This window comes from Podospora bellae-mahoneyi, chromosome 3 (assembly GCF_035222275.1).
Source record: "Podospora bellae-mahoneyi strain CBS 112042 chromosome 3, whole genome shotgun sequence".
NCBI classification, from domain to species: Eukaryota; Fungi; Ascomycota; class Sordariomycetes; order Sordariales; family Podosporaceae; genus Podospora; species Podospora bellae-mahoneyi.
In genome coordinates this window covers 3,676,320-3,697,720 of record NC_085882.1, presented here as the reverse complement: position 1 = coordinate 3,697,720, position 21,401 = coordinate 3,676,320, and the positions used below count along the sequence as shown (strand labels likewise).

General features: G+C 55.1%; 9 protein-coding genes and 2 non-coding genes across 11 annotated transcripts; 6 read left to right on the top strand and 5 right to left on the bottom strand.

Annotated features, from left to right (window-relative positions):
• Positions 1-445: 445 nt before the first annotated feature.
• On the top strand, positions 446-2,407 carry QC761_311270 (uncharacterized protein). The gene is made up of 2 exons (XM_062878253.1): positions 446-1,356; positions 1,473-2,407. Exons 1-2 carry the CDS (start codon positions 1,186-1,188, stop codon positions 2,349-2,351), a joined length of 1,050 nt encoding a protein of 349 aa, XP_062734072.1. The 5' UTR covers positions 446-1,185; the 3' UTR covers positions 2,352-2,407.
• QC761_311280 (uncharacterized protein) lies at positions 2,407-4,040 on the bottom strand. Its single transcript, XM_062878254.1, has 2 exons — positions 3,520-4,040; positions 2,407-3,468 (listed from the first exon to the last, which is right to left on the bottom strand). The coding sequence occupies exons 1-2, from the start codon at positions 3,667-3,669 to the stop codon at positions 2,515-2,517; spliced, it is 1,104 nt and encodes a 367-aa protein (XP_062734071.1). The 5' UTR covers positions 3,670-4,040; the 3' UTR covers positions 2,407-2,514.
• Positions 4,041-4,360: 320 nt separating this feature from the next.
• AAT1 (aspartate transaminase aat1) lies at positions 4,361-6,586 on the top strand. Its single transcript, XM_062878255.1, has 5 exons — positions 4,361-4,630; positions 4,711-4,838; positions 4,934-5,066; positions 5,149-5,199; positions 5,264-6,586. The coding sequence occupies exons 3-5, from the start codon at positions 5,043-5,045 to the stop codon at positions 6,362-6,364; spliced, it is 1,176 nt and encodes a 391-aa protein (XP_062734070.1). The 5' UTR covers positions 4,361-4,630; positions 4,711-4,838; positions 4,934-5,042; the 3' UTR covers positions 6,365-6,586.
• QC761_311300 (uncharacterized protein) lies at positions 6,584-7,749 on the bottom strand (the record flags this gene model as incomplete). The annotated part of the gene is made up of 2 exons (XM_062878256.1): positions 6,584-7,546; positions 7,615-7,749. 2 exons carry the CDS (start codon positions 7,747-7,749, stop codon positions 6,584-6,586), a joined length of 1,098 nt encoding a protein of 365 aa, XP_062734069.1.
• Positions 7,750-8,136: 387 nt separating this feature from the next.
• Positions 8,137-9,000, top strand: QC761_311310 (uncharacterized protein; the record flags this gene model as incomplete). The annotated part of the gene is made up of 1 exon (XM_062878257.1): positions 8,137-9,000. The coding sequence occupies one exon, from the start codon at positions 8,137-8,139 to the stop codon at positions 8,998-9,000; it is 864 nt and encodes a 287-aa protein (XP_062734068.1).
• Positions 9,001-10,723: 1,723 nt separating this feature from the next.
• On the top strand, positions 10,724-12,955 carry PRM1 (plasma membrane fusion protein prm1; the record flags this gene model as incomplete). Its single annotated transcript, XM_062878258.1, has 1 exon — positions 10,724-12,955. One exon carries the CDS (start codon positions 10,724-10,726, stop codon positions 12,953-12,955), a length of 2,232 nt encoding a protein of 743 aa, XP_062734067.1.
• Positions 12,956-13,391: 436 nt separating this feature from the next.
• TRP3_1 (anthranilate synthase / indole-3-glycerol phosphate synthase) lies at positions 13,392-16,516 on the top strand. Its single transcript, XM_062878259.1, has 4 exons — positions 13,392-13,879; positions 14,056-14,143; positions 14,212-14,282; positions 14,351-16,516. The coding sequence occupies exons 1-4, from the start codon at positions 13,832-13,834 to the stop codon at positions 16,277-16,279; spliced, it is 2,136 nt and encodes a 711-aa protein (XP_062734066.1). The 5' UTR covers positions 13,392-13,831; the 3' UTR covers positions 16,280-16,516.
• Positions 16,517-16,545: 29 nt separating this feature from the next.
• QC761_311340 (uncharacterized protein) lies at positions 16,546-19,269 on the bottom strand (the record flags this gene model as incomplete). The annotated part of the gene is given in 4 exon segments (XM_062878260.1): positions 16,546-16,724; positions 16,736-18,427; positions 18,489-18,851; positions 18,909-19,269. 4 exon segments carry the CDS (start codon positions 19,267-19,269, stop codon positions 16,546-16,548), a joined length of 2,595 nt encoding a protein of 864 aa, XP_062734065.1.
• Positions 19,270-19,446: 177 nt separating this feature from the next.
• On the bottom strand, positions 19,447-19,539 carry QC761_0059430. Its single transcript has one exon. It is a non-coding gene; the product is annotated as a tRNA-Gln (tRNA).
• Positions 19,540-19,621: 82 nt separating this feature from the next.
• On the bottom strand, positions 19,622-19,713 carry QC761_0059420. Its single transcript has one exon. It is a non-coding gene; the product is annotated as a tRNA-Glu (tRNA).
• A 143-nt stretch (positions 19,714-19,856) lies between these two features.
• On the top strand, positions 19,857-21,331 carry QC761_311345 (uncharacterized protein). The gene is made up of 2 exons (XM_062878261.1): positions 19,857-20,649; positions 20,702-21,331. The coding sequence occupies exons 1-2, from the start codon at positions 20,068-20,070 to the stop codon at positions 21,170-21,172; spliced, it is 1,053 nt and encodes a 350-aa protein (XP_062734064.1). The 5' UTR covers positions 19,857-20,067; the 3' UTR covers positions 21,173-21,331.
• Positions 21,332-21,401: the final 70 nt, after the last annotated feature.

The window sequence follows — 21,401 nt, the reverse complement described above, 5'->3', positions numbered from 1 at the left end:
TCATATCCCCAACATTGACCAACCCTCATCTCCATGGCTTGCCCTTGGGCCGCCGTCTCCCTTAAGCGCAACTCGCATTACCTAAAAGGCCAATACAAGTTACTCAAAAAAAAATAAAAAAAATAAAAAAAAAAATCAAATCCTGTGATGTAATCTGGGACCGAGGTAGCCGTGAAGACGGAAGGCGAACTCAGATCATGATGCGTCCAACTACTGATTTCAACGATATCAATCCTGATTCGTTTCCATCTTTTGATATCTGGTGAAATTCAAGTTGATGTCCACAAGATATAGGGACTACGCTACACATAGCTTACCTAATGTTGTCCACCGGGTCTTGATAGAGCTTGGGCCGTCTAATCTACAAACCTGGATCCTCTTTACAAAGACCTTACCTTAATCAAAAAGTCATGTTGAAAATGTTGAAACAATCTTGTCGAGTTGGGCCCCACTTCCCGAGACTCGGCCTTTTGGCGTCGGAGGCAAATCCTTGACTCGATTTTGCTGGTGCCGTCACGATTCACCTCTGACTGGATACTCACGATAGATCGTTATCCACCGACTTTATCTAAACTCCACCATGTTTTCGCCTTATCGACGATTTCGTCATCCCGCCCTGTCGGAATTTTCGGAATCTAGAAACGGGGTCCTGGAACAACAACATGGGATTTTTTTCTTCTGTTTGGCGCTAGCCTACTGTTTTGCCACGCTTGGTAAGATAGGTACCACTCGTGATGGCTTTTCTGCAAAGAAAAGACGTGCTTTCTTCGGCGAAAAGAATTACCGGGAAAAGATTAGGTAGCAACAGGGAGGCCCCGGTGCCGGAACAACTACCTGTATCGTGAAGATGCACTATTCAGTCCGTGACAGCCCAGTACAACAAGCTGCATTACTAATTTTGATACTCGGCAAGGTGGAGATTTCGAAACAGGAAAATGGATTCGAGCGCAATCTATGGAGTCGCTCATGGTTCTGGGCATTGGTAATAGATGCCGCGGAGGAGAAGGGAAGGGAAGGGGGGGATGGGGGGGTGGTATATATCTCGTCGTTTCCTCACTCACTCTGAGTTTTGTGTCTGGTCCTGTTCTTTCATCATCACCTCTACCTCTACCTCATCTTTGATACCCTTACTTGCCCAGTCTTTTCCCAGACTTGAACTCAGCCGCCCTTTCGAAATAATCAAAAATGACCGACTACAAGTTTGAAGGATGGCTTGGCCTCGATGCCAGCTCGGCCGAGGGCAAGATGCAATGGGGCGAGTTTGAGCCCAAGCCTTGGGAGGAGACCGACATCGATATCAAGATCTCTCACTGCGGTATCTGCGGCAGCGACCTTCACACTCTCCGCTCCGGATGGGTATGTTGTCCTCACCAAATCTTTCCGAGACTCCCGAGCCAGCACGGAATGCTAACGTGAAACACCAGGGCCCAACTCTCTACCCATGCTGCGTTGGTCACGAAATCGTCGGCAAGGTCGTCAGAGTCGGTTCTCAAGTCAAGCACCTTGCTCTCGGCGACCGCGTGGGTGTTGGTGCCCAGTCTGACTCTTGCTGCAGCCGCATGGGCAAGCCTTGCGAGGCCTGCGAGTCTGGCCAGGAGAACTACTGCCCCAACAGGCACGTCGGTACCTACAACGGCGTCTACCTCAACGGTGGCAAGTCCTACGGTGGTTACGCCACCTACAACCGCGTTCCCGCCCGCTTCGCCGTCAAGATTCCCGAGGGCATCTCCAGCGCCGAGGCCGCTCCGATGTTGTGCGGTGGTGTGACCACCTACGCTCCCCTCAAGCACCACGGCGCCGGTCCCGGCAAGACAGTCGGCATCGTCGGTCTCGGTGGCCTCGGCCACTTTGGTGTCATGTGGGCCAAGGCTCTCGGTGCGGACAAGGTCGTTGTCATCTCTAGAACAAACGCCAAGAAAGAGGACGCCCTCAAGATGGGCGCTGACGAGTTCATCGCTACCGCCGAGGACCCCAGATGGGGCAAGACCCACGCCAACACCATCGATTTGATCGTCTGCACTGTCAGCCAGACCGACATGCCGGTACAGGACTACTTCAACCTGCTCAAGTTTGATGGTGTCTTTGTGCAGGTCGGTCTGCCCGATGACGGCTTCCCAACCTTCCAGCAGAAGCCCTTGATCTTCAAGCGCATCAAGATCACTGGCAGTTTGATCGGCAGCCCGGATGACATCAGGGAGATGTTCGACTTGGCCCTCGCCAAGGGTGTCAAGCCGTGGATTTCTACCATCCCCATGAAGGACGCCAACCAGGCTATTGTCGATTTCGAGAAGGGAGCGCCGAGATACAGATTCGTCTTGGAGAACGAGCCCGAGGCCAAGGCTTCCCTTTGAGTGGTGGAAAATGGGTACAGACACAGAGATAGACATAGACGGGGAGTGCGAGGTAGAGCGATCAGCATGAATTTAATGATACCATCACCATCATCAATCTAAATCCTTCTTTTCAGTCCTTCTTGCACCCACCTCCCTCAGTGGAGGCATTCCTGTTTGCGTTCTACCACGTCCACTTCATCTGCTCACCCTGCTTCTCCTGCTCCTTCATATCCTTCAAGTGCCTCAACCTCTCCTGCTCCTCCTTTTCATAAACAAGATCAGTCTTTCTCTTCCACGTGCGGGATCTCGTCCGGTCGAAATCCTTCTCCTCAGCTCCGCCAAGGCTGTCACCGTCGTGGTCGGGCAAATCATCACATGACCGCAAGCTTCCAGAGCCCCGGTAGCCTGCTGGCCAGCAAGGGTGAAGCTCAGTGGGCTCGCCGCCAAAGTCGGCCAGCTCGGGACCCTTGGACTTTTCAGACCCAAAGCCGGGCAGCTCGGGGCCCTGGGACTCGTCCGACCAGAAGTCAGGAAGCTCCGGGCCCTCGGAGTGGAAAGAGAGGGCCCCGTCAGTGCCAAAGTCAGGCTCCTTAGGGTCCGTTGACTTGCCAGACCCAAAGTCAGGGAGCTCGGGACCCGTTTCTGAAAGGTCAAGGGAGTTGACGTCGATCGGTCCCAACGGCTTGCGGTCAGCCCGGGCCAGCATCTTCCTGTCTCCGTCTTGCTCCAAAACCTCCCTCGGCACCACCGGCCGTCCCGTCTCCTTGGCCACGGCACCAACGACAGCCCTCCTCGGCAAGGTCACCCACCCCTTCCCTTCCTCATCCACCCAGAGATCCTCCCAATCGCGAAGCTGGCCCTCCTGACTACGACGAACCGACGCCTTCCCCGTAGGCTGAGCAGCCGCCCACTGCAAGTTCGCCTCCCCGTTCATGGTCTGGGCGACCGGGACGCCGGCGCACTGGGAGCAGATCTCGCTCGCGACGGAGAGGACATCGGGGGCTTTTGCCGCGCAGGCGGCGATGACGCAGGGGGCGGCGGCTTGCTGGATGGCGGCCCAGTTGTTGCACTGGCAGGTGAGGTCGGAGGCGGTTGGGCAGCCGTTGGAGGACGCGGCCGTGTCGATGCAGCTGATCTGGTTTTCGTGTTAGTGTCAAACCGAGGGTATAATAGAGGGAAAACATACGGCGCACTTGGGCATCTCAGCTGTTGCAGGGCACTCGGCGGCCAGCGAGCGCATGGAGGGGGAGGAGGAGTCGGCGAACTCCATCCTGTGAACCTGGGCCGAGGCCCGAGCCAGGAAGACGACAAGCGGGATGGTTGGGTGGAGATGCATTGTGGTGGTGGTGGTGGCGATGATGTAGCAGTCTTGAACTGTCTTTGATGATGGTGATAGTAGATGATGGCGTGCTCAGAGGTCAACTTATACTGGTGGGTGATGTTTAAGCAGATACGTGGATGGGATGACAGTGACACTGCGACACCCGTGTTTGCTACCAACTGGCGTCAAGAATTTTCCATGATTGCCATGCTGGTTGCACCCGTAGATGCATCGAGCCCGATTAGTAAAGGGGAGTGTGTGCTGACCCTTACCCCTGAGCCCCTATTCCGGCTCGCACACGCCAGCGTTGCATTGTGATGATGTGGTTGCCGTGAGAGGTGAGACCGAAGGCAAACGCGATGACGATTTTCCAAACATCGAATCAGCCATTACACAGAACTGAAGTGGAAGGCAACTTCATCTGATCTCATCGATTAACTTGTCATCTCACAACCTCTGAAGCAGTGCATAGGCCTTCATGGTGTTCACATGTCAGCTACCTCCCTAGTAAATCGGTGTTAGAGTGGTTGGCCCAGCAACATCAACAGCTACCCCTCATTGCCCTCCATTTCCCCAAAAGCTGTGGTTGAACCCTAAACGCCGAAACAAGTCCAGACTCTCAGCTACAGCCTCGCTGATTGATGGCCATAAGGGAGAGCAAAAAGAGAAAAGATGACAGCTGGATTGCATTCAGCCGCCAGAAAGAGTCACATTGAGGCCGGGGTAGCTCGGCCGAGGTCGGGGGTGGACGGAATCCAGCTCCGTGGCGGCACCGTTCGTGGGATGCTGCTCGGGTTTGCAGCACAACAATTGGTCAAAAACTTTTCTGCCCCACCTCCAACAGGTGATGTGATGGGGAACCACCCACCCACAAGCCACTTGAACCCCCCCCCACCCCCCCCATTTCGAAGGCGCATCGAACCACAGCTCACTACCCAAGAAACTCGGTAGACTCTAGAACTGCCAGATCGGCGAGGTAAAATCCACACCTTCCCAACCGTCATTCCTGTGTTGTTTCTATCTCCTTCACCTCGACACTGACACCTCCTCAGAGAGACAGACAGACGAGACGCAAGATGCTTTCCTCCCTCAGAGTGGTTTCGCGCCGGGCCGCCCTTGCTGGCCGCGCCCAGTTCACCCTCCGCGCTGCTTCTACGTGGGCCAATGTCCCTCAAGGTCCCCCAGTATGTTTTTGGTTGATCTGTCCAACCGTGCCAACGGCGTCAACGGCGTGGTTGCCTTTGCGCAACGGTCAGTAGCTAACGTTCTTCTGCAACAGGATGTATGTTTCCTGTCACCCTACCACCAGTCTTCCCGACGGTTCCTCGCGCGCGCATGAGGTAGTGTCCAGTGTCGTATGACGTTTTGCTAACCACCAGGACCCGTCGATGACTCTTCACAGGCCATTCTTGGTGTGTTTGTTCCTCCCAGTTGCCTTTGCGCAAGGCGTCCCAGACCCAAGACCGAAAACTGACGTCTGTTGCTTGTCTCCAGGTATCACGGAAGCTTTCAAGGCCGACACTTTCGACAAGAAGATCAACCTCGGTTCGTTCCGTTCCCGTCCCCAAAAGCGAATATCCCGCGCGCGAGACTAACAACCCCCCCTCAAGGTGTCGGCGCCTACCGCGATGACGCTGGAAAGCCCTATGTCCTGCCCTCTGTCCGTCAGGCTGAGGAGAAGGTGATTGCCTCGCGCCTCAACAAGGAGTACGCTGGCATCACCGGTGTCCCCGAGTTCACCAAGGCCGCTGCCGTTCTCGCCTATGGCAAGGACTCCCCGGCCCTCGACCGTGTCGCCATCACCCAGTCCATCTCCGGTACTGGCGCCCTCCGCATTGGCGGCGCTTTCCTCGCCAGGTTCTTCCCCGGCGCAAAGACCATCTACATTCCCCAGCCCTCGTGGGCCAACCACGCCGCCGTCTTCAAGGATTCCGGCCTCGCCGTGGAGAAGTACGCCTACTACAACAAGGAGACCATCGGCCTCGACTTCGAGGGCATGATCGCCGACATCAACAAGGCCCCCAACGGCTCCATCTTCCTCTTCCACGCCTGCGCCCACAACCCCACCGGTGTCGACCCTACCCCCGAGCAGTGGAAGGAGATCGAGGCGGCCGTCAAGGCCAAGGGTCACTACTCCTTCTTCGACATGGCCTACCAGGGCTTTGCCTCGGGTGACATCCACAAGGATGCCTTTGCCGTCCGCCACTTTGTCGCCCAGGGTCACAACGTTGCTCTCTCCCAGTCGTTCGCCAAGAACATGGGTCTCTACGGCGAGCGCATCGGTGCCTTCTCCATCGTCTGCGAGAGCGCCGAGGAGAAGAAGCGCGTCGACTCCCAGATTAAGATCCTCGTCCGCCCCATGTACTCCAACCCCCCCATCCACGGTGCCCGCATCGCCGCCGAGATCCTCAACACCCCCGCCCTCTACGACCAGTGGCTCGTCGAGGTCAAGGAGATGGCCGATCGCATCATCACCATGCGTGCCCTCCTCAAGGAGAACCTCGAGAAGCTCGGCAGCAAGCACGACTGGAGCCACATCACCAGCCAGATTGGCATGTTTGCCTACACTGGCCTGTCGCCCGAGCAGATGGATGCGCTGGCCAAGGAGCACAGCGTCTACGCCACCCGCGACGGCAGAATCTCGGTTGCTGGCATCACCACCGGCAACGTCGGGAGACTGGCCGAGGCCATCTTCAAGGTTACCGGTTGAACACCTGTAAAAATAATGTAATGAAGTAAAACATGAAAAATTTCCGGAGTACATTTTGGGTGGTTGGGTTTCTTTTTTGTTTTGCGCGCGCGTGTGTGTGAAGGGAAGAAAAAAGATGCCTTGTCGTATAGACAAAGATTTATCGTATCTATAGACGATGGATGGGATTGGGCTTGTACACAAAAAGAAGCATGGCTTGATTTGATTTGATTCTCCCTCTCAAGCAGTATCCAACCTCTCCAAATCCTTTCTGACCTCGTCCAACTGCCTCCCCATGTCAGCATACACCCTCGCCATTTCCCTCATTTTCCTCGTCTTTTCCCTTTCCGTGCTTGCGTCTTGGTGGTGATACTCCCCCAGCTCCCCCTCCAGCCCCTTGATTCTCTCTTCTAACCGCGACTTGGCATCCCTCAGATGTCGAGAGTAATTCCCCAACGCCGTGGCGACCTCTGGACTGTAAACCTCTTTTTTGAGCGCCCGACTGACAGATTTGATCTCGAGCTCTTGCTTCTGCGCGACGAGGGCCCTTTCGGAGGCCGAGTATTCTAGCCATCGAGATACGGGACCGTGTTTGGCCTCGAGGGACCTGATCAGCTTGGAGAGGATGAGGATTTGCTGATTGAGGAGGTTGCTGACCGAGACGGCGAGGGAGAGGCGGGAGCGGAGGAGGGAGTATTTCTTGTGGTGGAGGGTTTCGAGCTGGGTGAGGGTGAAGGCTGGGAGGGAAGGGATGGAGCGGTGGAGGAAGGAGGGGTTGGTGTTTGGTTGGGAGAGGCGGGCGAGGGTTAAGGCGCTGGTGTGGAGGGTTTGAGACAAGAACGAGGAGAGGAGGGGGACGTGGGAGGGGAGGAGGGAGAATGGGGGGGAGGATAGCAAGAGGGGGAGCTGGGAGGGAGGGATGGGGGAGCTGGGGGACAAAAGGGGGGGTAGGAGGAGGAGGAGGTCGAGGAGGGACTGAGGGAGGGGAGGGGGTTTTGGTTGGGCCAGGGGGAGGGGTGGCGGGAGGGGATCGGATGGTTTCAGGGGTTGGGATTCGGAGCGGGAGCGGGTTGAGCGGTGGCGGAGGAGGGATGGTTTTTCTTGAGCTGGAGGGGGTGGTTGTTCTGTTGTTGGGTGGGCGGTGGAGATGGCGTTGATGAGGAGGTGATGTTTGGCTGTTTTGAGCCGGTGGGTGTCGAGTTCCTGGTTCGGGGGTCAGTACCTATGTGAACATGGACGACAAAAAGAGGTGTAAGCGGCACCTTTCTCACCGCAGCTCGCTTTTTGGCCTTGGGGTCTTTTCGTGTGGAGGCATCGGGATTGAGGATGACTGTTGTGAGGGTGGTGTAAAGAGCTGCAAATTCGGGATTTTGCTGCAGAACCAGATCGTCAATAGGGGGTATCATTTTGGCTGTTTTTTTTTTGTTTTGAAAAAGATGAGTTGAAAGAAGGTGTAAGTCGTCGATGAGTGAGAGTCGCGATGAGTGAGAGACAAGGGTCCCTGAGAGTGAGTGAGTGCTGACAGTGGGTGGTCCAAGCTCCTGGACACCCAACCATGGGCAACCGGCACCGGCTGCCACAACCCATGCATTTCGGCTGCTCGAATTTTTGGAGCTCAACCTCGTCGTCGCTGTCGCCGTCGTCGCTGCTATTGTCAGTCGCCTGTGAGTTTGGGCGCCCACTCCGTCAATTGCGCCTCGTGCACCAACCCGACCCCAGCCAATGCTACCGCGATAGTTTTCCCCTTTTTCACACCACCAAATTGCCCCCCGTGGGCAGCACACCACATCACAATGTCAGCCCTCCTCCCAGCGAGAACCTGCCTCCGCGCGGCGACAACCACCACTACCACCACCGGCACATTCACCCTCCCCATCCGCTCCTTCTCCACCACCCCCTCCCAACTCTACAACCAAAACAGACCTTCCGGCGGCCCCATCCCCTCGCCCACTGGCCAAGCCCCCCATATCCCCCCCTACCCTCTCGGACCCCGCCTCTACTACAAGCAGTCCAACACCGGCCTCTACGGCCACGCCACCATCCGCTACGGCAACAACGTCTCCGAGAAGAACGAGATCAAGACCCGCCGAACATGGCGCCCCAACGTCCACCGCAAGCGCCTCTTTTCCCTCTCCCTCCGCACCTGGGTCCAGACGAGGCTGACCACCCGGGTCCTCCGGACCATTGACAAGGTCGGCGGGCTGGATGAGTACCTCTTGGGGATCAAGTCCAACAGAATCAAGGAGCTGGGTCCGTGGGGCTGGAGGTTACGCTGGAGAATCATGCAGACCAGGGCTGTCAAGCAGAGGTTCGCCGCCGAGAGGAAACAGTTGGGGTTGGTGGACGGGGTGTTGGAGAAGCAGGTGAGGGAGGAGAACAAGAGGTACAAAATGGAGCAGAAGCAGATTCAGTTTTATACCAAGAAGAAGCTGGGTTTGATGGGGTCGGAAGCGTCGACTGGGCAGCATGTGCTTCCGGATGGGAGGGTGGTGGATGAGGCGGGCAGGGAGGCGTATATCAAGGAGACGGATGCCATATTGGCGGAGACAGGTAGTGAGCAGATTCTCGAACTGGGCGAGGTCGAGGTGGCCAAGGATGAGGGCTTCATGAAGGAGAAGCCTGCACCGAAGAAGGCCCCTAAGAAGGCGAAGGTGTAGAGGATGAGCAGATGCGAAGCAATGTAAATTTATGTGTATACATCTTACGTGTATTTCTGAACATGTCCGTCTCGATTTGGTTCATCTTGCTCAAGCTTTTCTTCAACATGCTCCAGCTGCCTTACGGCTTTACCACTAGGAATATCGACATGATTTCTCTTGGCTGGAAGAGCAGGCCAAACAGAATGGCGAAGCTATGGTGAGCATAAATACAAGAAAGCATTACCTGGAAACTGTCACTCGCTCTGCTCTCATCAGCTAATCAAACCAATACTCTGCTGCCGAGTTCCCTTGCAGATTGTTTTTGACTCTCTACACTCATGTTGCGCATGGCATTGTTATGTCCTGGCTTTGGCCACCAAGATAAACTAGTAGCTCCAGAATGAGATAATATCCCCGACGAAACCGAATTTCCCCAGGCGTTATTGTCGCCTAGTCTCAGAAAACAAAGAGATGGCAAGAAAGCTATTTTGAGAATTAAAGCTAGGGATCTTGGACGGTTGATTGGCTGACAGCTCCCGCCCCGGTAAAGTGGATCGCTGGTAGCCGCCGTTCCTGAGCAACGTCAGCCAATCAATTGGCAAGCTCGTCCGTCTGGTCTTGACTCTTGGCACAATTCCGAGAGTGACGGCTCATGAAGGGATCTCTGCGAGGTCAACTTGATGAGTCACCTGAATGGTGTAAGTAAGTTGAGATGTTGAATGGAGAATCATCGGAAGAATCAGCTTTCAAGGTATTGAAGTACGATATGCTGGAAGGCAGAATAACGGGCAGCAAGTGAGGCGGGTGGCTGGCCTCACGGCAGCAGGCAGGTGTGGCTTGGCATTCGATGTGCGTTTCGAACCACAACTGAGCAACTCCAACAATTCACCTCCAGTTTCGCATCGTCATCTTCTTCAAGTTCCATCATCATCCTAGCCATGAGCGACGACTGGGCTGGCACGCAGAGCAGACACATGGATATGCACAACACAACAAACACCAGCAGTCAATCATGCGGACACTCAACTCTCAAAATCCTCCGGTTCCGTGACGGGTAGTGCCCTGGTGACAGCCGATGCCAGATCTCGCAGAGTTCTCCCACGATGTAACAAGACCGTTGAATGCAAGATCGGGTTCAGCCACTTTTATCCCGTTCAATCAACAGAGACTGACCGTCATGTGAGGTCGCCTCGCAGTTTGACGACGTGGTTTCGGCAGCCGCCCCGGAGGACCCCGGACGGAGAAACGACTGGCTCACATGCCCCCGGCGCTTAAGGCGAGCGCTTCAAGATGGCGTCGCAATTCACCTTGTATGGCTTTGTCGACACCGACAAAGAGCAGCCCTGTCTCTATCGTCTGGGAACCTGGGTCATGTGCGGGCCGTGTATTCACCATTCATTTGCTTTCTCTTATTGTCAACACCTGCCCCTCGTTATTGTTTCGCGACACAGTCGCATTGTCTCTTTTCCTCCATTGTCCACCGCCACTGTTTTTTCTCGTGGCAGTTCACCCTCAATCATGCTCACCTGGCTTGCTTGAGTCTGTCATTTTTCTTCTGTCATTTTCTTTTCCCATTTCCTTGACTTCTTATTTGCTACTCAGTTTCCTATTTCGGTTTCCATACTCATCAACGATATCATCGAGGTACATACATACATACGGCAACGAGATACACGATACACACAACAATCCATTATTCTTGGCTGGATCAAGATACCTTCACTAGTTTCCTTATAAAAAAATGACCTACGACGAGAAGGGCAGGGCTGGAGGGCCAACCCCAGTGCCGCCTGTTCCCGCCAGCCTCAACGCCAACTCCTGGGAGATGATCGATCTCGATAGAAGTCAGCAAAATCAGGCCGCTCCCAAGCTTCAACCACACGCCCACACCGATCCCACCGTCACTCCTTACCTCGGCCTCCGCGCCAGGCTCTCTCAGCTCTGGTTCAACCGCTGGACCGTTCTCCTCATCCTCGTCCTCGTCCGCGTCCTCCTCCTCACCGGCAGCCTCAACGACAATATCGGCGATGCCAAAGTCAAAGCTCTCTCAGCATGCACCAAGGTCGAAGATGTCGGGAGTGCCATGGCGTCCATGCCTCATTACTTGTCTGTGGGTGTCAACTCGATGGCGGCGGAGGGAATTGAGAAGGCTGTTTCTGCCATGGTTCAGATCCTGATGTTGATCCTCACTGGGGTCGAGAACCTGGTTTACTTTGTCATCAACATGTACGTTGGCACATGGGCCTGTCTCATTGCTGCTCTTATCCACGGTGCCCTCGAGGTTGGCGCTAAGGGCATCGAGGCGGCAACAAAGTTCATGAACGATGCCATTGGCACCCTCACTGGTCAGATTTCAGAGACTATCGAGGATGTACAGAAAGCTCTCGAGAACGTCGGTGATGCAGTCGGCAATTTCGCAGGCAGCTTGATCGGCCCCATTTCGATTCCTAAGATTGACATCAGCCGCCCCCTTGCCGACCTCAAGGACATCAACATCAACTCGACGGATATGGTTGATAGCATCGTCAAGCTCGACAAGAAGGTGCCTACCTTCGACCAGGTAGAGAATTTCACCAAGAACGCCATTGGCATCCCGTTCCAGTTCGTCAGAGAGCAGCTCAACTCCAGCTTTGGCAACTACCAGTTCGACAAGACCGTCTTCCCCGTTGCGCAGAAGCAGGCTCTTTCATTCTGCTCGTCCAACTCGTTCCTCAATGACTTTTTCCAATCGCTCTTCGAGATCATCGCCAAAGCCAAAATTGCCTTCTTGGTAGCCATCCCTATTCTGGCCGTTCTGGCCATCATCCTCGTGGGCTGGATTGAGATTCGCCGCTGGAGAAAGGAGAAGGAGAGGGCCAAAGTGTTTACCGAGCATGGCTTCGACCCGATGGATGTGGTCTATATTGCTGGCCGGCCGATGACTGCTGGTGCGGGAATCTGGCTTGGGAAGCGGTTCAGGATGACTGGCAAGAACCACCTTCTGGCGCGGTGGATGGTGGCCTATGCCACTTCGCTGCCGGCGCTGTTCGTTCTTGCCTTGGCCATGGCTGGGTTCTTTAGCTGCTTCTGCCAGTACTTGATGCTGAGGGCTATCCAGAATAAGGCTCCGGAGCTCGCTACTCAAGTCGGCAACTTTGCCGAAGATGTTGTTGGCACATTACAGGCTGTCTCGACGGACTGGTCGGATGGTGCGAACGGAGTGATCCTGGGCCTGCAGAACGACATCAACAACGACGTCCTCGGTTACGTCACCAACGCCACGAAGGCCGTCAACAACACTCTCAACACCTTTGAAGACGAGATCAGCAAGGCGGTCGAGGCTGTCTTCAAAGACACCGTTCTGTTCAACGTGGCCAAGGACATCGTTGGCTGTGTCATTTTGCGAAAGATTGACACGGTTGAGAAGGGGCTGACGTGGGTGCATGACCACGCCAAGGTGACACTGCCGCTCTTCCGCAATGATATGTTCAGTGCCGGAGCCAACGACAGCGTCAATGGCGACGGTGAGCTGACCAGCTTCCTGGCTACGCCTGCTAGTGTCACGACGGATGAGATTACGGACGCGGTGGCCAAGGTCGTGAGCAAGCTGCAGAGCGGCATCGTTCAAGAGGCGCTCATCTCGCTGGCACTTCTTCTGGTTTATGTCATCATTGTTCTTGGGGGTGTGGTCTACGCGCTGGTCAGGATGACGCAGAACGACAAGACACGCGGTCTGGGCGGTGACAGATGGGGCGTGAAGTTTGGGAGCAGACCTAACAGTTTTGCTCCTGGCGACACAGCCGCCAACAGACGACACCAACGAGATGTCCAGGCAGACGAGCAGGAAGAGCCGAGTGCGTATCATGACTACCGACAAGAGGTAGTTTATGCCGGGAGCGTCAAGAGGGGGAAGGTCGAGTCGGAGAAGTGGAATACGCATGCGAGAAAGAGCAGTTACCCTACTGTTGAGGATTCCGGGTACTCTGGCCGATAGGGACGGCGGGAGAAGAAGGATATCAATGGGGGCAGTTATGAGGAGAGCTCGTCCTCTGGAGCTGGGCTGGGACAACCACCGCCGATGTACTCGGTCATTTAATATTTTTTTTTATTTCTTTTTCTTTTCGTTTCACTCTTGGTTTCTTTTGTTGCTTGCATGGTTGGTAAGGCGTTTGGATAGCGAGACGTTCCAATATATATACCTCGGTAGATTTGGCAGACAGACCCAGTTCATCAAAAAAGACATCCGGCATGCATTTACTTGTTGTTGTTGCGATTTATGTGAGATCCCCTGATTGCTGGGACTCCAACAGGTAAGATATGAGATACTTCGTATATATATGAAGCCCAGTTTGAGTTGGATCTGTGCAATCGAAATGCCTTTTTCTTTGTGAGATCCCAAAGTGGACTTGAATAAACCCATTGTGTTGTCTTTTTGATGACGGGCTTGTCCGCAAGTATCCACGATCTCCGGCACCTCGGGTCGTGATGACCGGCGCCGTGGCCTCTTCAGGCATCGCGGGACATGGCCTCCGCAATCGGGAAGGCCCAGGTCGTGGCGAGCCGGCAGAAAAAATTCCATGTTCGGTGACGGGGGCGAGACTGCAGTACGCACTGTGGTCGAGAGGGGCACTGGAGGAGGGGCGGTGACTCAACCCCCAGAAGGGCTCCGCTAATTTTCTGCCACTTTACAGGGGGGGTGCCGCTGATATGAGGTTATGACTCGCCTCCCCTTTCAACCACAACTCCAAACAAAGACAGAAGCAGAACCCGGGGAGAAACTTGTTGACATATTTCTGCTGCTGAATCCTGAGCTTCCTTCTCCTTCCCACCCAATTGGTCTCTCGATTGCCAGCACGCGCATTCATTCAATATGGAAGGCCTCAAGCAGACGTTTGCTCGCTGCAAGGCGCAGAACAGGGTCAGTACCTTTCCCACCACTCAACAACCCCGCCATTTTTATTTTCTATTTTTTTTATTTTGGATATCCCAACGGCCTGAATCCCGGAATCCGGGGAACAGGGAAGAACGGGGAACGGCTGTTCAAGAACAAACAAAAGAGAGCCAATTGCTGACCTGTTCTATTCGCAACCACAGTCTGCCCTTGTCACCTATGTCACGGCCGGTTTCCCCAACCCCGCAGCCACTCCCGATGTCCTTCTGGCTATGGAGAAGGGCGGCGCCGGTATGCAAATATTCCTCCTTTTTGTGCTGCCACTGAAAGACACAAAACCGTTAACTTGTCTCCAACAGATGTTATTGAGCTCGGCGTTCCGTTCTCTGACCCAATTGCCGATGGCCCTACCATCCAGACTGCCAACACCGTAAGCTTACCTTGCCCAGCATATTTGTCGACGAGCGGCGAACAAGCCACTGACGGGAAAACACACAGATCGCTCTCCAGCATGGCGTGACCACCGAGGGCGTCCTCGACATGGTCCGCGTGGCCCGCAAGCGTGGCCTCAAGGCTCCCATTCTCCTCATGGGCTACTACAACCCCCTCCTCAGCTACGGCGAGGAGCGACTCCTCAAGGACTGCAAGGAAGCCGGTGTCAATGGCTTCATCATTGTCGATCTGCCCCCCGAAGAGGCCGTCTCCTTCCGCAGACTCTGCACCCGCGGCGGTCTCTCCTACGTCCCCCTCATTGCTCCCGCCACCTCGGATGCCCGCATGCGTATCCTCTGCCAGCTCGCCGACTCCTTCATCTACGTCGTCTCTCGCCAGGGCGTCACCGGTGCTAGTGGCACCCTGAACGCTCACTTGCCGGAGCTCCTCGCCCGTGTGAAGAAGTACAGTGGCGACAAGCCCGCGGCCGTCGGTTTCGGTGTCAGCACTCGCGATCACTTCCAGTCCGTGTCTCAGCTTGCAGATGGTGTTGTCGTCGGCAGTCAGATTGTTACTACCATTATGAACGCCGCCGAGAACGAGATCAACAAGGCTGTCCAGGAGTACTGCGGTTACCTTTGCGGTCGCACCACCTCCCCCGAGGAGGAGGCCACCCGCGAGGTTGGCATTCTCGAGGCCATCAACGGTGCTCAGGAGACTGGAGATGTGTCCGTGGATGCTGTCATCAAGGAGACGGATGACCTTGTTGCCCAGCTCGACATGACCAACTCTGATCTCCCCAAGCGTTTCGGTGAGTTTGGTGGCCAGTACGTCCCCGAGTCCCTGATGGACTGCCTTTCTGAGCTTGAGGACGGCTTCAACAAGATCAAAGATGACCCGGCTTTCTGGGAGGAGTACCGCTCCTACTACCCCTGGATGGGCCGCCCCGGTCACCTCCATCTTGCTGAGCGCCTGACGGAACACGCTGGTGGTGCGAACATCTGGCTTAAGAGAGAGGATCTCAACCACACCGGTTCCCACAAGATCAACAATGCCCTCGGTCAGCTCCTTCTCGCCAGGAGATTGGGCAAGACCAAGATTATTGCCGAGACCGGTGCCGGCCAGCACGGTGTAGCCACAGCTACCGTCTGTGCTAAGTTCGGCATGGAGTGCACCGTTTTCATGGGCGCTGAGGATGTTCGCCGCCAGGCTCTTAATGTGTTCCGCATGAAGCTTCTCGGCGCCAAGGTCGTTGCCGTCGAGGCTGGCAGTCGCACCCTCCGCGACGCCGTCAACGAGGCTCTCCGCTCTTGGGTCGTCAACCTCGAGGACACCCATTACATCATTGGATCTGCCATCGGTCCCCACCCCTTCCCCACCATTGTCCGCACCTTCCAGTCCGTCATTGGCAGAGAGACCAAGCAGCAGATGCTCGAGAAGCGTGGCAAGCTCCCCGATGCCGTCGTTGCTTGCGTCGGTGGCGGCTCCAACGCCGTCGGCATGTTCTACCCCTTCGCCGAGGACAAGAGCGTCAAGATGTTGGGCGTGGAGGCTGGTGGTGACGGTGTCGATACCCTTCGCCACAGTGCCACTCTCACTGCTGGCTCCAAGGGTGTTCTCCACGGCGTCCGGACCTATATCCTCCAGAATGAGCACGGCCAGATCGACGAGACCCACTCCGTCTCCGCCGGTCTCGACTACCCCGGCGTCGGCCCCGAGTTGTCCAACTGGAAGGATACCGACCGTGCCAAGTTCATTGCTTGCACTGATGCCCAGGCCTTTATTGGTTTCCGTCTGATGAGTCAGCTTGAGGGTATCATTCCCGCCCTTGAGTCTTCCCACGGTATCTGGGGCGCCATTGAGCTCGCCAAGACCATGAAGAAGGGCGAGGACGTTGTCATTTGCCTGAGCGGCCGTGGCGACAAGGACGTGCAGAGCGTTGCTGATGAGCTGCCCAAGATTGGACCTGTCATTGGCTGGGACTTGCGCTTCTAAGCTTGCTTTTTTTTGCTTGCTCCTTCACTTGGTGGGGGTGAATGCAGTTTTTTTGGACTTGGATTTTAAAAAACCATATCAAGCAGATGGTCGTATTTGTTACATAGATGGAGCGGAGTTGATCTCGAATGACGGGTGTACCAGGCCACCGTTTGGGTGGGTCGTGGAGGAAATACATTGGCATTTTGCCCGTTACTTGTTCTGGGTCTCCATGGATGTTCTCTCCCCGTGCTCGGCTCTCTCTTTTGTGCGATGTTCCCTTCCGTCTACATGAGTTCAACCTCGCACGTTTCTGCCTCGTTGAACACTTCCGAGCCACCGTGCTGAGCACGAGAGTAAAAGATGCCCACCCTGTAGTGCCTCCCTTGTGAGTCAGCTGGATAGAGCAACAGACCCCAGACATCGCTCTTGCGTTTCTGGTCCTGACAAAACGAGCAAGTCCCCCCTCCCCCCCCCCCCCTCCCGACTGAAAGTCCGGGTCGTCGAGAAATGTCTTGCTGTGTTCTGTTGGGAAGAGAATTTTGGTCGTTGCTTCTGCACCTAGTTTGATGCTGCCAGGCAACTCGGACAACGAGCAGCAGCTCGACAGCAGAAACAGCTTGATCTTTGACAATTCCTCCTCTGTCGTCACCGCTGGTTTAGATCCACCAGCAGCATCATCATCCCAGTCATGCGACACCATGATGAGGTACCCCCTTTCGGCGTTTGCGCACCGCCACTCCGCGCTCTCGGTGGTGAACTCCCACTTGGGTTTGCCAGGGGGGAGGACGTCTGACATGGGAATGACCTTCCCGGAAACGACGAGCGAGTTGACCCCCGGGCTCAGCCTCCCAAAGGGGTTCACCAGCCCCTCCGCTTGCACGTTTGATTTGACCAGGCTGAACTCCGGCCGCAGGTGGGTTCGGACACGGCATTTCCTCCCGTCGGGTAGGCCGTGCACGAAGCGGAAGATGTCGTCCCTGCGGCCTGGCCAGGACCAGCTGGGGCAGTGGAGGGGGTTGCCTTTCCGGAGGGATTGCAGCAGCGATGGGAGGGTGTTGGGACGGGGGTGGTGACCACGGCGGCCGGCGACCCAGAGGAGGCTGACGTGGAGGTCGGACCGCCAGTGTCCCGCGAGGTAGGCGTCGTTGGGGGGCATGATGTCGTTGAATCTGGAGGCCGGACCGGACAAGCCGGGGAGGAGGTCCTCTGCTATTGTCCATTTCAAGTGCACGAATTTCAAGACGACGGATAGCCAGAGGTCGTAGCGGTTGTTGGTCTTGTCGCCGTGGAGGAGGAGGAGGGGGGGGAGGGACAGGGGGGTGGTGTTGGGTGATGTGTTGCGGTCGTCGTGGTTGTTGTTGGCTTTTACTTCAGACTGGTGGCCGTTTTCGGAGAGGACAAGAGAGTTGGTTTGGACGTGGAGCATCGACTTGCCGAAGAATAATTTGCTGGTGGACATGGCCCGTTCCTGGAATACCCACCCCCTTTCGCTCCAGCTCGTGACGGATAGATCCTGCTCTAGCGGTGGGGAGGATGCCTTTGCTGCCAGCGTCCCATCGCTGTTGCTGGGCACCGATCGGAGTGTAAACACCCCGTTAACTATGCCCTTGGCAGGGGATGTGTACCTATATTCAGGGTAAACAGCTCGCTTGGACAGGAACCCCTCCAGACAGGATGACGAACCCGCGGCGCAGATGGTAAGGTAAGAATGTTCATAGATCCGCGCCATTTGTTGTGACTCAAACTCCCAGTCTGTCTTGCTGTCCTGGATGATACATAAAGCGTCGATCCAGAGGTAAGGGATGCCAAGGGAGCGGCAGACCTTTACTGCGTCAAGCATGACAGGGGAGAGTTCGGAAAGGGGAATGCTGGTCATACGGTAGGGGAGGGAGGAGGTTGTGAGGGTTGTTTGCTGGATCGCGTCTGAAGGGGGACCCCAACAGTAGCTTAGGGCTGCGTATTGGACGGGATGGGGGAGGTGGGTGGTGGTGGTGAGTTTGATGGCCGAGTTGGGGGATGGGGGGAGGGAGAGGAGGCGGGTTGGTTTGAATTTCGTGGTTGCTGGTCGTGCTGCGTTGAGGATGGATTGGGTGAAGCTGATGTTGGGGGCTGACCATGGCTCCTGCTGTGGTGGGGAGAAGATTTGTAACTTGTCTGCGACTTGCTCTTGAACAGAAGAGGCAGTTAGACGAAGAGATAAATCTGGTAGACGTGATGCTTGACTTACTATTCCCAGATTCAACCATAAACTGCCACACAGGCGTCGAATACCATGGGGAGGTAGTTGACAGAAACACCGAGCCATATTCAAGAGCATGTGTCAGCTCTGGTCGAACGTCGTTCCCGGTTGCCTTTCGGGGCACATAACGGAACTCAATCCAGACCCCAACTTTAGTGTTTTCCGATCTAGGACGAAGTGGATTCAAATCCACCCCCTTTTTCTCTATCCCGTCCTTTAGATAACGACACAAATCACAGCCCCCCCGAGCCGACGCTTCAAGGCGGGGAAAGTCAGGCCAGTTGTCAATGGCACAGAGGTAACTGTTAGCAATCCATTGCGACCCCTGCCACGAACTCCAAGAATACTTTCCTAGATTCTTGTCAGAGAGAAGTCAACTTAGGAGCCAAGGCACTCACTCTCACATACCAACAATTCCATTCCCAACCCGCCTCAAAGCCCAAGCGCAAAACAGACACACATTGGAAACTTCTGACCGAGGCGTCGTCCGCTGAGAAAACACGGCGCGCTTCAGCTCCCAAATGGTTGTCATAAGACTACCAAGACTCGCGTCTGAGCCGGTTCCAAAGAGAATGAATTCATTGTCGTACGCGTTGAAACATGTGGAAGCCAACGCCTCGAGCTTGTCGATTGTTTGGGTAGCCGTGGGGATGTCAACTGCGGCACCGGACTGAATCTGCTGCAGAATATCAAGCCCATGTTGGTGAACACTAGTCAAGGCTGTGATCCAGTATGGCGGCTTGCCTATCTCTTCGGCGAGTGAGTCCATCGCGAGGTGAATTGGTGCCCAATTGTCCCAACTGTCCCGGTTCAGGAATCTGCAAGATGAATGAACGCCGGGGCAAAAGTAAAGTGAAACAGAAAGAAAAGCGCTCCAGCTTCTAGCCAAGAAGCTAGAGTCCAAAAACTACAACTACCATCTGGAAGATGGCAGTGCAAAGAATTGAGGTCGTGCCCGGGTTCGAACCGGGGTTACTGGAAGGTAATGACCGAAGGCTCAAGTCAAAATCCAGAGTGATAACCACTACACTACACAACCTTGGGATATGTGCCCGGGTTCGACATTGGGTTCAAGAACTTGGTTGAAGTCGAATTCAGAGTGGGAAAAAAGAATGTTGTGACTCGGATACCGGGAGTCGAACCCGGGGCTGTTGAGAGAGCAGACACTTCTGAGAAGTGAGAGTCAACGATGTTACCGCTACACCATACCCGATGAGGATGGTTCCGATTGGATGATGGATGTTGGTTCCACCGCAGGCTCTATGAAGCACCTTTACCACCCCTGACCCCTGACTTCGTATCCCCATATCTCAAATAAGCCGGGAATGGTGAACGTCTTGCAGTCTGACATCTTTGGGAGTCTCGAAGATGATTCGGAACCACAAACCCGGGTGGTCTTCCCGCACACATCGGAAGGCCACTGACGATCCAGCCACCAACGTCTCCCGACTCCGACGGCTCAGCATCATTGCCAAAGTATTTAACACGTTTGGTTATTCCGTACCGACTGCCTGGGACCTCTCTTCTTTTTCATCAATCATGTTGAACCACTCGACAAAACCTCAGCATGACCACCCTTCCCATAACCCCCTCCCTCATCCCCCGCCTCACGGGAAGAACAGCCCTCATAACAGGCGGCTCCTCCGAAATAACCCTCTCCACTGCTCTCTTGCTGGCCGAAAAAGGCTGCTCAAAAGTCATCATCCTGGACCCAGAACACAACGACTCTTTACTCACACCAGATCCAGGCATACCTTCTTGCCTGGCTTTTCTGAGAGTTGACGTCAGGAATTGGAAGGAGCTAAAAGCTGCGGTAAAGGGATGCGGAAAAGTTGACTACGCGTTTTATGTCCCAGGGCCAGAGAGGATTCTCTTCGAGGTTGGGGGTGAAGGTGATGATGATCGGGAAGGCGAAAACGGGGTGGGGATGGACTGGGCGAGGGAGGTGAGGACTGTGGGTGACTTTGTGAAAGTTTGTTGGGCGGTTATGGCCCGGTCGGGTGTTGGGAGGCTGGGGGATGAGAAGGGGAAAGGGGGGAGTGTGGTCATTTGTGTACCGGGTGGTGCTGGGGGTTACATGTCTTGTCATGTGCTGCCTCCTGTGGGGATGCCTGGGGAGGGCGTGATGGATGGGTGTGCGGGTTCTGCTGTGAGTTTGCCTTCCCGAGGAAATGAAATGACGCTGAAAAGAAGAGGTGAAGATCCTAGGAATGATACGCTCGCTGAGGACGGTTGCTATTCAAGACGGGGTAGCTATCAATGGGGTTGCTGTTGGCCCTACGTTTCCGTCTACTTCAGATGCGATGCCACCAACGACACCGTTGCCTCCTTTGACACCGGGTGTTCAGCTGGAGAAGCTTCCCGTCAAAACTGCCGATGAGATTGCCCTTGCACTTGTCTTTTCGGCCACAGCGACACAAAAAAGGAAGGTGGAAGTGTACGGAAAGGAGAAGGATTCTGATCTGTTTGCTGGGAAGAAGGAGGACAGGAAGTGGAATGGGAGAGTCATCTTCACAACAGGGACATCCCCAATGGCGTACACAGAGGTGGAGGAGGGGCTGGCTGATTTGAGAGGGTGGTGGCTGGGAAAGGAGAATGTGAGGATGGTAAGGATGCAGCAGGTGATTGGAGACTTTAGGCCTTTCGAGGTGGATCACAAACGGGAGCCTTGAACCTGTCCGCAAAACATGAATACCCACGTAACTAAGACCTCCCCGGTGAAAGGCACAGGCTACTTTGGGTATACTTCTGAAGCGAGCCCAGTCGGCCGTCTCATTGTTTGACACTGAAATAGACGAAACAAAAACACCGATCATGCAGGAATATCCTTGATTAACACCTCTTGCTACATACTGGATAGTGCCAAGCAAAGTGTGGTAGGCTGCTACGCCGCAGCTGGAA